At 45.3% G+C, this 15,368-nt stretch overlaps 1 protein-coding gene across 1 annotated transcript in view; it reads left to right on the top strand.

Moving 5' to 3' along the window:
- The window catches only part of SLC4A5 (solute carrier family 4 member 5), an 84,193-nt gene continuing 68,825 nt past the window's right edge, over positions 1-15,368 (top strand). The window contains exons 1-2 of the mRNA XM_061155755.1: positions 1-79; positions 5,365-5,535. Coding sequence (XP_061011738.1) covers positions 1-79; positions 5,365-5,535 — 250 coding nt within the window. The remainder of the gene's footprint in view (positions 80-5,364; positions 5,536-15,368) is intronic.

Genomic DNA, 15,368 nt, shown 5'->3' with positions numbered 1-15,368 from the left:
ATGAAGGTGGAGGAGAAAGAGGCTGGGGTAGGGAAGCTGGACCCCGCTAACTACAGGAGGCGATGTCAGGATCAGGAAGGTAAGTAAGGTCACCATGAGAAATTGATGCAAATTCTCAGAGGGTCTAGACTTTCCTTGGATGTCTTTATAACAGCCCTTTCAGTTGGGGGAAACTATAGAGCTTATCCCTTTCCCCTGACCCACCCACAGTGTCTACCCTAGATCTTGTGGGACTAGTTTAACCATATCTTAAAGGGACCATGTGGTCAGGTTGGAGACCGGTAACTTGGATTTTGCTAGGATTATGGCATAGCTTCCCCAATATAAAATCGAACTCGATTTTATAAGCTCTACAAATCATACTAAATGCCAAATATCAACATTTTATATATTTTAAAAATAGCAGCTCATTTAAAACCAGTGAAAGAGGGTATTGAGTGGTGATATTTTTGTTGCTCCAGAATTCCTTACCCAGAGACCCTAAGTATCCTACATTCTACAGAAAAGCAGCCACAGAATTTATAAAGAGGCACTACCCCAACCTTTTTGGAAGGAGATAGCAATCTTCCTGTCCAACTTGATGCTCCCTGAGCTGAGGAACATGTAGCACCGCTCTGGGGCTGTTGATGGAGAAGAATGTGGTAAGAAGCTGGCACTGTCCTGAACCAAACTACAAGATGTTCACAGGGAGAGAACAGGTTGTACAGAGCAAAGAAAGAAGCTTTGGAGTGGGTTAGTGATTCCCTACAGTTCACCAGCTGAACAGCCACACTCTGATGGTTATAGTAGAAAAAATAAGACTAGTTAGATCCAGGGCAAAAAGAAAACATGTCCCTGACAGCCATCTCCCCTGATTTTTTTTAAAAAAGATGCTCTTTGCACAGTTCTCATAACCCTGTTCCCATTCACCATTCTATTCTGCCTTCTCAAAAACCATGCCTAGTTAGTAGAGAATTTTTATTCCTGCAGTATCCATGAGAACACTGAGGCCCAGATGAGCAAGGTCACACAGAAAGGAAGAACAAGCCAGGGAGCACGCAGGGCAGCTAACACTGGGTAAAGGCCTTTCTGATACATCTGCTGCTTCCTGTCTCCATTCCTGGCCTCAGGGCAGAGAATACAATCTCAGCATTGAAAGAATCAAGAATGCTAAACCTGTAGAGTAGAACTGGCTGCCCGCCTACTAAGTCACTTCAGTTGTGTACAACTCTGTGTGCGACCCCATGGACTACAGCCCGCCAATTTCCTCTCTCCATGGGATTCTCCAGGCAAGAATACTGGAGTGGGTTGCCATTTCCTTCTCCAGGGGATCTTTCCAACCCAGGGATCAAACCTGTGTCTCTGTCTCCTGCATTGGCAGGTGGGTTCTTTATCATCAGCGCCACCTAGAGTAGAACTGCTTACCTCTAAATATTGGTGTTCGTGGCTTACCTCAAATTCTAGCTTTGCTCAGGCTTAGGGTGGGGGACAGAAGAAAGGAAAAGCATCAGACATTCTGATACTGGTTCACTAGGAAGTGAGGCTGCACTTCATAAAAACGTCTACCTCACATTTCTCATTAACCCCATTAACCTAAGGGAGACTGAGGATCCAGAAGAGCAAGCAAGGATGTGGTGGGGTGAGCAGGAATTCTAAAGAGATCTGGACACTAACATCCAAGTAACCTTACTCTCCAGTGCCTAGGAATGCACCAGCCAGAGTAGGCACACACAGAATCTGCTCAGCAGAATGGACACCCAACATGTCTCTAAAAGGTTTAGACATGTTTCTTCAAGGTTCAGCTTCATGTGGTTTCACTGTGACATGCACAGTCAGTGATGCCCAAGCATCTGGTACTGGAAGTCCCAGCCAGAGCAATTAAGCAAGAGAAAGAAAAGATAAGAAGAAGAAATTTTAAAATTTGAAAGGAAGAAGTAAAACTGTCTGTATTTGCAGATGGCATGATATTATAAATAGAAAACCCTCCAAATTCTACCAAACTGTTAGAACTAAAAAAACTAAGATTTTAGGATACAAAATCAATATACAAAAAATCAGTTGCATTTCTCTATACTAACAATGAACTGTCAGAAAGAGAAATTAAGAAAATAGTTTCATTTACAATTGTGTCAAAACCTAAAAATGAATTTAACCAAGGAGATTAAAGACCTGTACACTGAAAACTATAAAACACTGATGGGAGAAACTGAAGACAACACAAATACATGGAAAGATATCCCATGCTCATGGGTTGGAAGAATTAATATTGTTAAAATGTCCATATTATCTGAAACAATCTACAGATTCAATGGAATCCCAATCAAAATTTCAGTGACACTTTTCCCCATAGATATATTTTTTAAAAATTCACAAATTCATATGAAACTATAAAGGACCTTAGATAACCAACACAATCTTGAGCAAGAAGAACAAAGCTTGAAGATCACACTTCCTGATTTCAAACTATATTACAAAGCTATAGTATTCAATATGATATTGGCATAAAAACAGACATATAGATCAACAAAGATCAATAGGGAGCCTGGAAATAAGCCCACATGTATATAGTCAATTAATTTACAACACAGGAACCAAAATATACAATGGGGAAAGATAGTCTCTTCAATAGATGATGTCAGAAAAACTAAACAGCTACACATAAAAGAATGAAACTGGACTCTTATCTTACAACATACAGAAAAGTCAATTCAAAATGGCGTGAAGACTTGAATGTAGAACATGAAACCATAAAGTTCTTATAAGAAAACATAAGGGGTGAGCTCCTTGATATCATTTTCGGCAATGACTTTTTAAATTTGATGTTAAAAGCAAAAGCAACAAAATAAAAGATGAGTTAAACTCCATCAAGCTAAAAAGCTTCCGCATAGCAAAGGAACTGTCAACAAAACAAAAAGTCAAACTATGGAGTAGGAGAAAATATTTGCAAATCATATATCTGATAAGGGGTTAAATCTAAAATATATAAAGATCTTATAAAACTCAATTACAAAAAAAAAAGAGTATGCCTTTAAAAAATGGGAAGAAGGACTTCCCTGGTGGTCCAGTGGTAAAGAGATGGCCTTGCAATGCAGGGGATACTGGTTTGATCCCTGGTCCGGGAAGATCCCGGAAGATGCCGTGGAGCAACTAAACCTGTGCACCACAACTATTGAGCCCGTAGTACACAACAAGAGAAACCACTGCAATGAGAAGCCCGCACACTGCAAAGAAGAGTAGCCCCTGCTCACCACAAACAGAGAAAGCCTGTGTGCAGTGATGAAGACCTGGTGCAGCCAAAAATAACTAACTAAATAAATAATTTTTTTAAATGGGAAGAAGAACTGAATAGAATTCATTCCAAAGAAAACATACAAACAATCAACAGACACATGAAAATGTGTTCAACACCATTAATGATCAGGGAAATGCAAACTAAAACCACAAAGATATATCACCTCCCAACTGTTAAGATGGCTATATCTAAGACAAGGGATAACAAATGCTGGCAAGGATATGGAGAAAAGGAAACCATTTTGCATCATTGGTCAGAATGCAAATTGGTACAGACACTGTGGAGAACAGTATGGAGATTCCTCAAGAAATTAGTAACAGAACTACTGTATGATCCAGCAATTCTACTTCTGGATATATATTCAAAGGAAATGAAATCATTATCTTGAAAATATATCTGTACTCTCATGTTCATTGCAGCATTATTTATAATAGTCAAGACATGAAAATAGCTTAAGTGTCCATCAGCAATTGAATGTTTAAAGAAAATGTGATATACACATGAACATTATTCAGCTATTAAAAAAGACAGAAATCTTGCCATTTGCAACATGAATGGACCTTGAAAGTATTATGCTATGTGAAATAAGTCAGACAGAGAGACAAATACTGTATAATCTCACTTACATGTGGAATCTAAAAATCCAAAGACATAGAAACAGAGTACAGGTTGGTGCTTACCAGAGGCAGGGGGTGGAAGGTGGAGAATTGGCTGAAGGTGGTCAAAGGGCACAAACTTTTAGTTATAAGATAACTGAATGTAATGTACAGTTCAGTTCAGTTCAGTTCAGTTGCTCAGTCATCTCTGACTCTTTGCGACCCCATGAATCGTAGCACGCCAGGCCTCCCTGTCCAAGACCAGCTCCCGGAGTCCACCCAAACCCATGTCCATTGAGTCGGTGATGCCATCCAACCATCTCATCCTCTGTCGTCCCCTTCTTCTCCTGCCCTCAATCTTTCCCAGCATCAGGGTCTTTTCCAATGAGTCAGCTCTTCTCATCAGGTGGCCAAAGTATTGGAGTTTCAGCTTCAACATCAGTCCTTCCAGAGAACACCCTGGACTGATCTCCTTTAGGATGTACAGTATGGTGGCTGTAGTTAATAATACCGTATTATATGCTTGAAAGTTGTTAAGAGACTAAATTTTGAAAGTTCTCATCCCAAGAAAAAAATTCATAACTTTGTGTGGTGATGGATGTTGACTGAACTTATTGTTGTGGTTGTCATTTTGCAGATATACATATATCAAATCATTATATTATACACCTTAAATTAATATAATATTATATGTCAATCATATCCCAATTTAAAAATAATAATAGGGAAAACTGTGGAGGTGGCAGTATGCTTGAAGTAGGTACATGGAACTTAATGTACTATCTGCTCAATTATTCTGTAAATCTAAAATTGTACTAAAAAGCTATTAATTATTTTAAAAATTGTTGACCAACTGAAGACAATATAGATGAGAACCTGATAGTAGAAGGTCTTTCTGGAGAGCTGAGGGGATTGCAGCTGCCTCTTTGAGCAAAGATTTAGTGGTGCCTTTATAGAGCAGTCAGGCTTCTCAGTGGAATTCTGAATTAGGGTCCTTGCTAGCTCTTGAAAATTCTAGCTTATAAAATCATTTTTGAGAAATCCTTAATAACTCGCTTCTCTGATAAGTAGTAGTTCACATGGTCCTTGGTTGTTAGTAAAAATGGCCCTGATGGAAATGCATACGGTTTCCCCATTAACAATCAAAGCTGAGACTTGGCATTTTGGACTAAATCCGAGACCTGCTGAAGGCCTCTCTCCTGGCCCATGTGTCATAAATCATATGTAGTTATTGCTGCTCTGGACTAGCAAGAATGGGGAGACGGGAGTTCTGCTCCTTCTGAAAGAATTCCAACTATAGGCCCAAAGGTCTCCCCTTCCAGCAACCGCTGAGTTGGTTCAGAATTGGAATTCTGTCAAGCCCAGTGGCCCCATCCAGGAATCCCATGTCTTTTGATCTTTTCCAGTGGCCTCAGCTCTTTGTAACTGGAGGATATTAAGGAGAAATGCCAGCTTTCGGTAACCCTGCCTACCCTCTCTTTTATTCTGTGCCCACAGACTGCCGTTCCATTCACATCGGGCTTTCCGTTCCCAGTTACCCTCACAGGAAAAGAGACCAGAAGGGACATCTTCCAGGTCTGCAAAAGGTCCGCTGGGGCTTGCGGCCAGACAAGCCACAGCAGGGGCTGGCCAGCGCGGGCAGCAGTGTGGACCATGTCAGCAAGACACGTGAGTTTTGGGGAACATTCTGGGGGGTCCAGACAGGGCGAGGCAGGGGAGGAGGACTCTCAGCAGAATGTGAGGAGCGCCCCACATGGCTCAGGCCTCAGGCCGCTCTCTCTGCCGCCACAGCAGACCAGCCCCTGCTCAGAGAGCCCCTTCAGTCAGGCTGAGCCCCTGTCATCGCTGGTAACTTTGAGACCTCCGCTCTGGCGCATTCCACCTTGATTTCATGGTTTAATTCTCAGAATTATTTCCTGTTTCTAAATTCCTAAGGGCAAATTTCCAGCCGCCCTAAGAACCAATAACAAACGTGACTGGTGTGAAGTGTTGTGCTCAGTAAATCGAATTCTTTGTTGCATTACCTCCACCCTCTCTCTTCACCTGAGCTTGAAGGAATGGTCTGGAATTGTCTGGGCGCCCTGCACCACAGTTTCCAGAGTCCTGGAGGCTTTCTCCCAGGTCAGCAGAGCCCCTGAGGCATGCCTCTGCTGCTGCAGGAATCAGTTCTGGGCTTGTTTAAAAAGCAGTCTTTTGTTCCTTCCTGTGGAAATAAAAATATCAATCTTAAGAGGAGTGAAAAGACTAGAGCACAGCTGCTGTGACATTTTATCATTTTGTGTCTTCCCTGTTTCTAGAGATATGATTTCACCTGCAGCACATCCCAAATCTGTGAAATAAATAGCCTCTAATTGGTTTCTACTACACATTTCCACGGTCTTGAACAAAGCAAAATGAGTTATTTTACCATTTGAACCTTCAAAGGACTGTCAGGCAGTAGCAGCCTCTTAACATTCCTGTAGGAGACTGTGACATACACGCTGGCAAAGACCATCTGAGTCACCCCATCCCAGCACTGCGCTGAACAACTGCGGTTATTGGCACCAGTTCTACCAAAGCCTGTGACTTCTGTGCCTATGTGGGAGATGGGTTAACGGGGAGTCCTTTGGCGGTGTCTAGTGTAAGAAATGAGCTCTGATATGCATACACACAAACATGCTACACAGGCATGTGCACACACGCATATCCGGGGGTTGGCATATCCGAGAGCCAAAGGAGGGCAAGCCTGATAGGAAGCCTGCTCCCCAGGTTGGGTCTGGATACCTCCTACTCACTCCCTGGAGCATTTCCCTGTCACCCCACCACATTCAGGGATGCAGTCACCCTTTAAAAGTGGAGTCTGCTGGGTCCTTCCTCAGTTAGGAAAGAGGAAAGTGGGTTAGAGCTGGTACTCTCTGCAAATTATATTTATTGATGCAACATGGTACTTCACAGAAGTGGTCGTGAATGGTGGATTTTGTGTTGTTTGGGTGGTTTCTGGTTGAGTTAAGGGGACACTGGTTTTAACTGGAAACCAAAGGGGAGAGAAAGGAGAATCCTTTGGTACATTTGCACATTCAGTTCATTCCCTTTACAGCCTGCTATTCCCAGGCACAGCACAAGGCATGGCTGTGGAACAGGGGAGACAGTGGGAAGGCATAGGAAGACAGGAAATTTCAGGCCATGTCTTTCAAGCTTGGGTAAAGTAAGAACTTCTCTCAAAAGGAAAATAACTTACTGTAGACTCATGGAAATGCATTTGTATATTTGTAGAGCCCCAAGGGACCCTAAAAATCCCAGTTTGAGAAATAGTATGTTAATTCATTAAGGCTTTTTTCCATAAAATATCTTACAATTTTTATTATAACTTAAGTTTTATCTTTATAGCTAATAAAATAAATCTTTTAAAGATTATCTTCAAAATGGAAACACGAACTTTAAAAATTCTGATAGAACCCACCTACCTCTAAGAATACTTTCCAGGCCCCAGTTCCAGACATTCTTGATTTAAGGGGACTACAAAGCCTGAAAGCAAAGTCAACAGTCACAGTGAGTTTTCACCCATGGCAGCTGAACTTGTTCCAGCCATTCCTTTAGGGGTGGTAGAGGTCAACTCCTCTGTCCTTCACTTCTTCTAAATCAAAGGGGGCATTGTGTGTGTGATACAGATATAAACCCTACTCTGTGAGATCCCTGGGTCAGTGACAGTGACCTGAGGAAAGGAAAACAAAAGTCCCAAATCATTGTACTGCATCATCTAGATAATAGACTGAATCTGCCACTTTTCTTTGCTGCAGGGCAACTGACCAGATGTGTTTTTCCTCTCTGAGAGCCTTGTCTATTCTGTGAATCCATTCAGACAGCCCAGGCAGGCATTTCAGCTGGCCACAAAGTCGAAGAGGACCTAGCTTTACAGAAGAGAGGAATTGTGCAGAATGGGGTCAGGGGGTGGACCGGGCACGGGGGCTAGACGTAGCTAGGCCTGAGCGTAAAGCAGGCTGTGTAGCTGAAGCATTGACAGGTGACTCCTTTAGTTCCTGCCTCACAAAACAACAACAGGAATCCAGCCACATGATGTGTGTGAAAGAGATTTATACCGTGAAATGGTATTTCATTATAATTTTGTTAACTAAATGTGTCACATTAATAAAAAGGAGATATTATTGTCCTCATCTTCAGATTGGGAAATCAGGGTTCAAAGAGATGTAGTGTGGTACAGCAGGAATCAGTGAAGCTAGAAGTTGAAAACGTCAGTAGGCTCCAAAACCCATGTGTGTCTCTTCTACTACACTTCTGCCCTGTGTAAGTCATCACCAGTCAGTCATGACCAGTTGGACATAGGCTAAGAATTATATTCTTTTCAAGCAGCCAAACTACGTTATGATGAAAGGGATAGGTAGATGGTAGTTACCCCATAATATAATATGCCACAGCATAGGATTATTTGTCCCACCTCCACCCCTTCCTCCAATATGAATATTATTTTGGCCACCCCTTCCTCCAGGTTTGACTCTAGCAGAACATATACAGGGAATAGAACCATCACGCTGTGGTGAGCATCAGTAAGAGCCATGCTTCCTTCCCTTGAAAGAATGCATTCTCTGGCTCAGAGAGCCTCTGGAGAAGCTACTAGGAGCAAGGGGGTGAAGAGCAGCTGTAGAAATATGACTGCTCTTTGGCTCTTCTTGGCTGGTGCTAAGAACTGGAGCCCAGATCTAAGAGAAAGGAGACAGGCCAAGCCTGTGTGTAGGGACTGGGGTCTCAGCGTCTTCATCTGTAGAGTGGAAGACTGTTGTAGGGTGACAGACTGTTGCAGTTTGCTGGGATAGAGGGCTTTCCCAGGACAAAGGACATGGAACTGTCAGTGCTAAAGGCGGTCAGTTCAAAGAAAATCAGGATGTTGGTCACACCGAGCTGTGAGCTCCTAGATAAAATAAAAACAGACGCAAAGTACTTCACATGGCGCATGGAACATTACAGGCACTTGACATATGTTACCTCAGTTGATTTGTGTTAACCCAATTTAAAAACAAGGAGCCCAGATTTTTTTTCCTGTATGAGTAGACACCTAGTTTGGCTGTTCTCACTGGTACTGAGAAGCTTATGAGAGCCTTCTGGCAAGGAGGGGGTGTGAAAAAGTATTAAGGCCTTCTTCTACTTGCTGAGCGCTGAACAACTCTAGAGTCACTGAAAGATCAAAACCACCAAGACGAGCAGTAGGGGAGAAAGTGGCTGTTTTCTCACCAGGTGTTTGAGCCCCATGTGACTTCAAGGCTTTAGGACCAAAAATGGATTTCATATGGTTTTTCCCATTTCTGATGAGGTGTGAGGGTTGGGACAGAGAACAAATTTACCTCTAAGACACCTCCTCCTCTAAGGGACTGCTGAGACAGGCTTTGTTTCCAACATAGGAACAAAGGCAATTGGATTTCTATTATTTCTCTTATTTCCTGGAGTTACCAACATATCCAACATTCAACCAAACAAAAACCCCTATCGGAAGAGAATCCTGAGTTAGTGAACTTTATACCTCAAGGGGAAATTAATGTTGAAAGTTCAAGTTTGCAAGGGAACCAAGTTCTGATAAATAGAAAAGTTATTAGGGCTTTCCTGGTGGCTCAGTGGTAAAGAATCCGCCTGCCAATGTGAGTGACATGGGTTCCATCCCTGATCCGGGAAGATCCCCCATGCCATGGAGCAACTAAACCCATGTGTCACAGCTATTATGCCTGTGCTCCAGAGCCCGAGAGCTACAACTACCGTGCTCACATGCCACAGCTACCGAAGCCCAAGCGCCCTAGAGCCTGTGCTCCACAACCGGAGAAGCCTTCGCAACGAGAAACCAGCGCACTGCAGCTAGAGAGTCGGCCCTGCTCACTGCAACCAGAGAAAGCCCGTGCAGCAAAAAAAAAAAATTATACATATATACAAAGTTATTATAACGCATGTGTTACTTGGATTTACCTTATTCCTTGAGAGTTAGTGTGCTTGCCTCTGCCTAAACTTCTGTGAATTTCCAGAGGCGTCCAGTCCCAGTATCACTCCTGCTACAAGACCTGCATGCTGGGCTCACAGTCTCACTGTGTCTCACTTCTTGTACCTGTTCTCTGTTCTCACCTCCAGGGAAGCTACAGCTCAGGAATGGGGTTCAGTCCTCCTTTGGTCTCCTCCAAATTGGTCACATACCACATATAAGTGAGGAGCAGGCTTCCTAGGTGGAAGACCTAGGTTCGATCCCTGGGTTGGGAAGATTCCCCTGGAGAAGGGAAAGGCTACCCACTCCCGTATTCTGGCCTGGAGAATTCCTTGGACTGTATAGTCCATGGGGTCACAAAGAGTCAGACATGGCTGAGGAACTTTCACTTCACTCACTAAATATTCCCTTTCTTAAAAATCCCCTTGTCACTTGAAATTTCCTACTGGCTACTTTTCTCTACCATATTTTTGGCAACTCCCACCTCACCCCCACTTCCCCTCACCAGTCCCATCACATCTCCTGATTCTCTTCAGCCACCTCCACCCCCACCTTCTCCCCTCCCTCTCAGTATATACAACTCACTCCCCTCACTCACCTTTTGGTCACATCAGTTTCCCTCTGCCCCACCTTAGCTCACCACCCATTTTTGCACTGCCAAAGACACACAGAGTTGGATACACCTGAGTGACTGAGCATACACACACACACAAACACACACAGCGTATTAACTAAACACAAAGTCTGTCTCCTCTAAGCTTAGCCCTTTAGCTAGACTTGACATTCTTTTGTAACTTTTAAACTTGCAATTTTTGAGAAGGAATACAGCAGAAAATCTCCATGCCCTAGAATTTCCTATAAGGGGGACTCATGATTTAAAAAGTAATTTGATCGCAAGTATCAGAACCTCCTGGAGAAGGAAATGCAACCCACTCCAGTATTCTTGCCTGGGAAATCCCATGGACAAAGGAGCCTGGTGGGTTACAGTCCATGGGGTCTTGAAAGAGTCAGACACAACTTAGCGACTAAACAACAACAATCAGAAACCTACTTGAGCTGTCTTGAGCAAGGAGGGAGTGAGGGAGAGTGAAAGTTTGTCCTACATGAATAAAGGAGTTTCTCACAGTCCCCAAAGAACAGCCAACCAGGCTCAGCAGGAGGAGGAATACCCTCTCAGTCCCCTCTTTGGGACTCATGGCCTCCCCTGCTTCTTCTCTAAGTCTGCTTTATTTCTCGGTGTGTATAGCCTTTACTGCCTCTCCGTGCCTTCAGCTCTCAGTTTATAGGCTCCTTCCATTAGGAAACACCCAGCTATCTCAGAAACCAAATTCAAAATTTCCGGGCTTGAGCCAGGTGTCCAATCAACTGTTCCTGGTTCAATTAACCATGGCCTAGAGGCACAGTTCAAGTACTCCAGAAACACAGCCACCAGAGCATCATCCCTTGGGCGAGGGAGCGTATGGGCCAGCAGATGACCCGAGGCTACTGACGGGACAATTCCCGTAAACACTACGGGTTCGCAGATTCTCTTCTCCGCCTTCCCAGAGAGCACATTTTGAGTTTATGGACTGCTTTCTAGGAAAAAAAGAAAAAAACAAACAACCCTACTGTCCTTGAAACGAGGACTTGGGGCCTTCCTGTCCTCTCTTGAAGACCACCTCAGATGAGTGCAGGCCTGACTTTGGAGCCCTCGGTTCTGTCTCTCCCACTGCTCAGAACTTGGGGGCCTTGAACTGTTCTTGATCCCCTTTGCTGTTGCTGTTCAGTTGCTCAGTCGTGTCTGACTCTTTGTGACCCCATGGACCACAGCACACCAGGCTTCCCTGTCCATCACCAACTCCCAGAGCTTGCTCAAATCCATGTTCATTGAGTTGGTGATGCCATCCAACCATCTCTTCCTCTGTCATCCCCTTCTCTTCCCACCTTCAATCTTTCCCAGCATCAGGGTCTTTTCTAATGAGTCAGCTCTTTGCATCAGGTGGCCAAAGTATTGGAGCTTCAGCATCAGTCCTTCCAGTGAATAATCAGGGTTAATTTCCTTTCAGATTGATTGGTTTGATCTCCTTGCAGTCCAAGGGACTCTCAAGAGTCTTCTCCAACACCACAGTTCGAAAGCATCAGTTCTTCGGTGCTCAGACTTCTTTCTGGTCCAAATCTCACACCCATACATGACCACTGGAAAAAGCATACCTAGCTCCATTTCCTTGTTCACGGCTTCTCTCCGCTGAGGCTGGTCCCTGCTGATATACTCATGAGTGTTAAGCAGTGAAATTCATTCACCTAGCAAATGTTTATTGAATGTCCATGCTGTGAACCCTTTTCTGGGGCCAGTAGCACAACGTAAGCAAGACAGACCCTGACCTCACTGAGCTCAGTGTCCAGTGATTCATCTGGAGCCTGGGAGAGAGTGCCTCTGAGAAGACTCTGAGCTGAGGACCCCAGGCCCTCACACTGACTTCCTGATGGTCTTAAACACCTCCTAGGTCTTCTAGGAGTTGAATACCTGCAGGTTGCAGTCCAGTTGCAATCTAGGGGATTTTATGCTTTGCTCAACTAATGACTAGACTGGTGCCCCTCTCCCTGCCACCAGTAAAAGCACGATTCTGTTTGCTTCTTTTTGTGTGTTTACTCAAGCTTGGTCCTGCCAAGGTTAGTTTTCTCCCAGAAACTGCTGGTTTAGTCCACTTGGGCCATCGCTGTGTGACTGTTGCTGTGAGCTCTCAACCAGAGGGGCCCTTATCTGCAGCCTTTCTTATTTGCGGATGAACTTGCATGTGGGACCTGGAGTGCATTAGAGATGCAGTGAAACCTTGAGGTGCGAACCCAGCACATCACTAGGTTTCTGTGGACCCGAGGGAAGGGAGATGGGGAGGGGTAGCATGGAAGTAGTAGTGTTCAGAAGCTGAGAAGGATTGAGCTCTTGGAATGTTTAAAAGAGCTGTTATGGGGGAGGAAAATGTCAGACCTTTTTGCAACATCAATCATAGCAATGTTTACTGGGTGACTGGCAAATGCCAAGCACTGTGCCAATCATGTCGCATACATCATCTCATTTGATGGTCACCACAACCCAGTAAAGCAGGGGTGACTATTCTCACTTCATAGATGGAGAAACTAAGGCTCAGGCTGTTTAATGCTTTGCCAAGATCCCACTGCCAGTAATAATCAGAGTCGGGAGTTAAACCCAGGTCTGAGCTCTTAAAGCACCATGCGAATAAAGAGAAACCTCTGGCATCCTTGGTGATCTCTCTTTGGGTGCTCCTCTGGGGTTTCGAGATCAGACACAGCCCCTGACTCAGTGTGGGGTGCAAGGTCTGCCCAGTGGTGTTCAGAAGGAAATGGGCTGACGTCAGCCACAGTGCAGTACAAACAGTAGGCTGAGAGCCTTTAGGGGCCCATCTCCTCGCCGCCCTGCCCTGCTAAGGAGCCTGCCAAAGCTGGAGCTCCTTGGTGGCGGCATTTGCTTGGGATGTCCGACCTAACCACACGCCCTGAGCCTCTGCTGCTATGTTCTCGGGTTTAAAGTGGGCACACTTGATCTTTGAGTCTCAGGCCTGAAGATGGGGTAAGGGAGCCAGTGGCAGAGGCAGGGGGTGGGGGTTGCAGTGCAGGGTGAGGGTGTCAGCAACCGCTCTCCTCTTGGCCCCCCTAACTGGGGGCCCAGTTGGGCTTCTGTGCTATAAACCAGTTCTCAGATTCCTCATCCGTGAAGCGTTTGGATTCAACCATTGCTCAGCTCTCTCCCAGCTCTGAGACTTGGCAAATTCAGGGTTCAGAGCTTCTTGGAGCAGCAGCCACTCATGACCTCTAATCAACCTTGGCACATTCTAAGTACTCAGTAAGTACTTGTTGAACTGAACCCAGGAGATTAGGAGTTTCTCAGCAGAGCAAAATAATTCCCCAGGGGGGTTCACCACTTACCCTGAAGTGACCAGTTCCCCTGTCCATGGGCTCTCAGAAAACACCCACCAAGTGATATTTGGCATTTTGTCTTAGAAGCAGACTTAGGTGGAAAGGATCAGGAGTTGGGTTGTGAAGTTGGGGAAGGGGAGAAATCAGCTTCAGAGGACGTTATTGACCAAGGACAGTTGCTGTGAAACTTGAGACCCCACAGCACCTCTCTTCACACCACCCCACCTCCACCCTGGGGCTGGATGACTGAGAGAGGCCGGGCCAGGACCTGCTCCAGACAGCTCACCTGTGGCCAAGGCCCTAAGGCAGCTCCAGGGAGTCTCAAGGAAAATCCTACCTCTGCCTTTATAAAGGGGCCTGAGGAGAGGTGCCTGGGCTCCCCGAGGGCCCCCAGGCTTGGCGGGAAGGGCTCATGGGGGAGGGGGCAAAAGGGCAGTCCTGCCAGGCCTCTCGGCGCCTGCGGGTGCCACCCCCTGCTACTGAGGAGACCTGGCTGCCTGCGAGGGGTTCTGCCTCGGCCACCACCAAGACCTTCTCTCCCCAGTGCATCTGAGAGCCCGAGTCTTTCCTCTCTTGCTCACTGCTCACTCACTCTCTGTCTCTCTCTCTCACACACACACACACACACACCCACACTTCTCTTATACTCGGAGTATCTTTAATGCACTCTGATAGTTTTTCCTCTCACATTTACTACATCCTCCCACATAACGCTCTCCCGACTTCCCCAGTCTTTCACATATTCCTTCTCTCTCTCCCTGTCCCTCCCTCTCTCTCCCTTCCCCTCTCTTTCCCTCTCCCTCTTCTCCTCTCCCCTCACCTCCCCTGGTGCTTAACTGGAAACAAAAGTGAGTTTGTTGAGCCCTGCTGGTGGGGAAAAGGAACAAGCCAGCGGCAGCAGCCAGGGTGGCAGCGGCAGAAACAGGCTGGGGCCAGAGGCCGTGTCCACATCCGGAGACCCCAGCGCTCAGCTCTTCCGGGGAACAGGTAACGCCTCAGACAGAGCTGGCTCAGGCCTCCTGCTCTTCGTCCTGTCTCATCACCTCATACCAGCTCTGCTTATCTGCCTTCTCATTTGGCCTTGAAGGGGGAGGGGGATTGAAGATTTAGGGAATGGTAGGCACAGAAGGTCCAAGGAGTCACGTGCTCTCCTCGGAGACCTGTGTGTGGTCTTATGTGGCTGGAATCCAGGGCATGTGGGGTCAAGCAAGGGCAGCTGAAGTTAGAATATACAGCGTCCAGGGCGGCTGGGGTGTCTGGACAAGGGACGTGACAGAACCTACCCAGACAGATTAGGGCCAGATCATGAGGGATGTTTTAAGCCATGTCATAGACCCTAGGCTTTAGATCCTAGAGAGCTATTGAATATTTTTCACCTGAAGAGTAACATGACCAAATATACATTTGAAGAGAGTAGTACTTGAACGCTCATCCCATGGAGAACTGGTTTACCTACTCAGAAGAAAGCAGCCCTAGTCTTCTCCCAATTTAAGGAAAAAATAAGGCTATTTGTTCGACTGTTATATTTTCTTCTATAAAATTTCTGTAAACTTTTGATGCCTGCCAACAAGTATCAGTAATCAATAAAAAGGATGTAAGTTTAAAGTAGTAGAAAAATTCAGAAGTAAAAAATCAT

Source organism: Dama dama, chromosome 11, assembly GCF_033118175.1.
Source record: "Dama dama isolate Ldn47 chromosome 11, ASM3311817v1, whole genome shotgun sequence".
Taxonomy (NCBI): Eukaryota; Metazoa; Chordata; class Mammalia; order Artiodactyla; family Cervidae; genus Dama; species Dama dama.
This window is presented reverse-complemented; position numbering and strand designations above follow the sequence as displayed.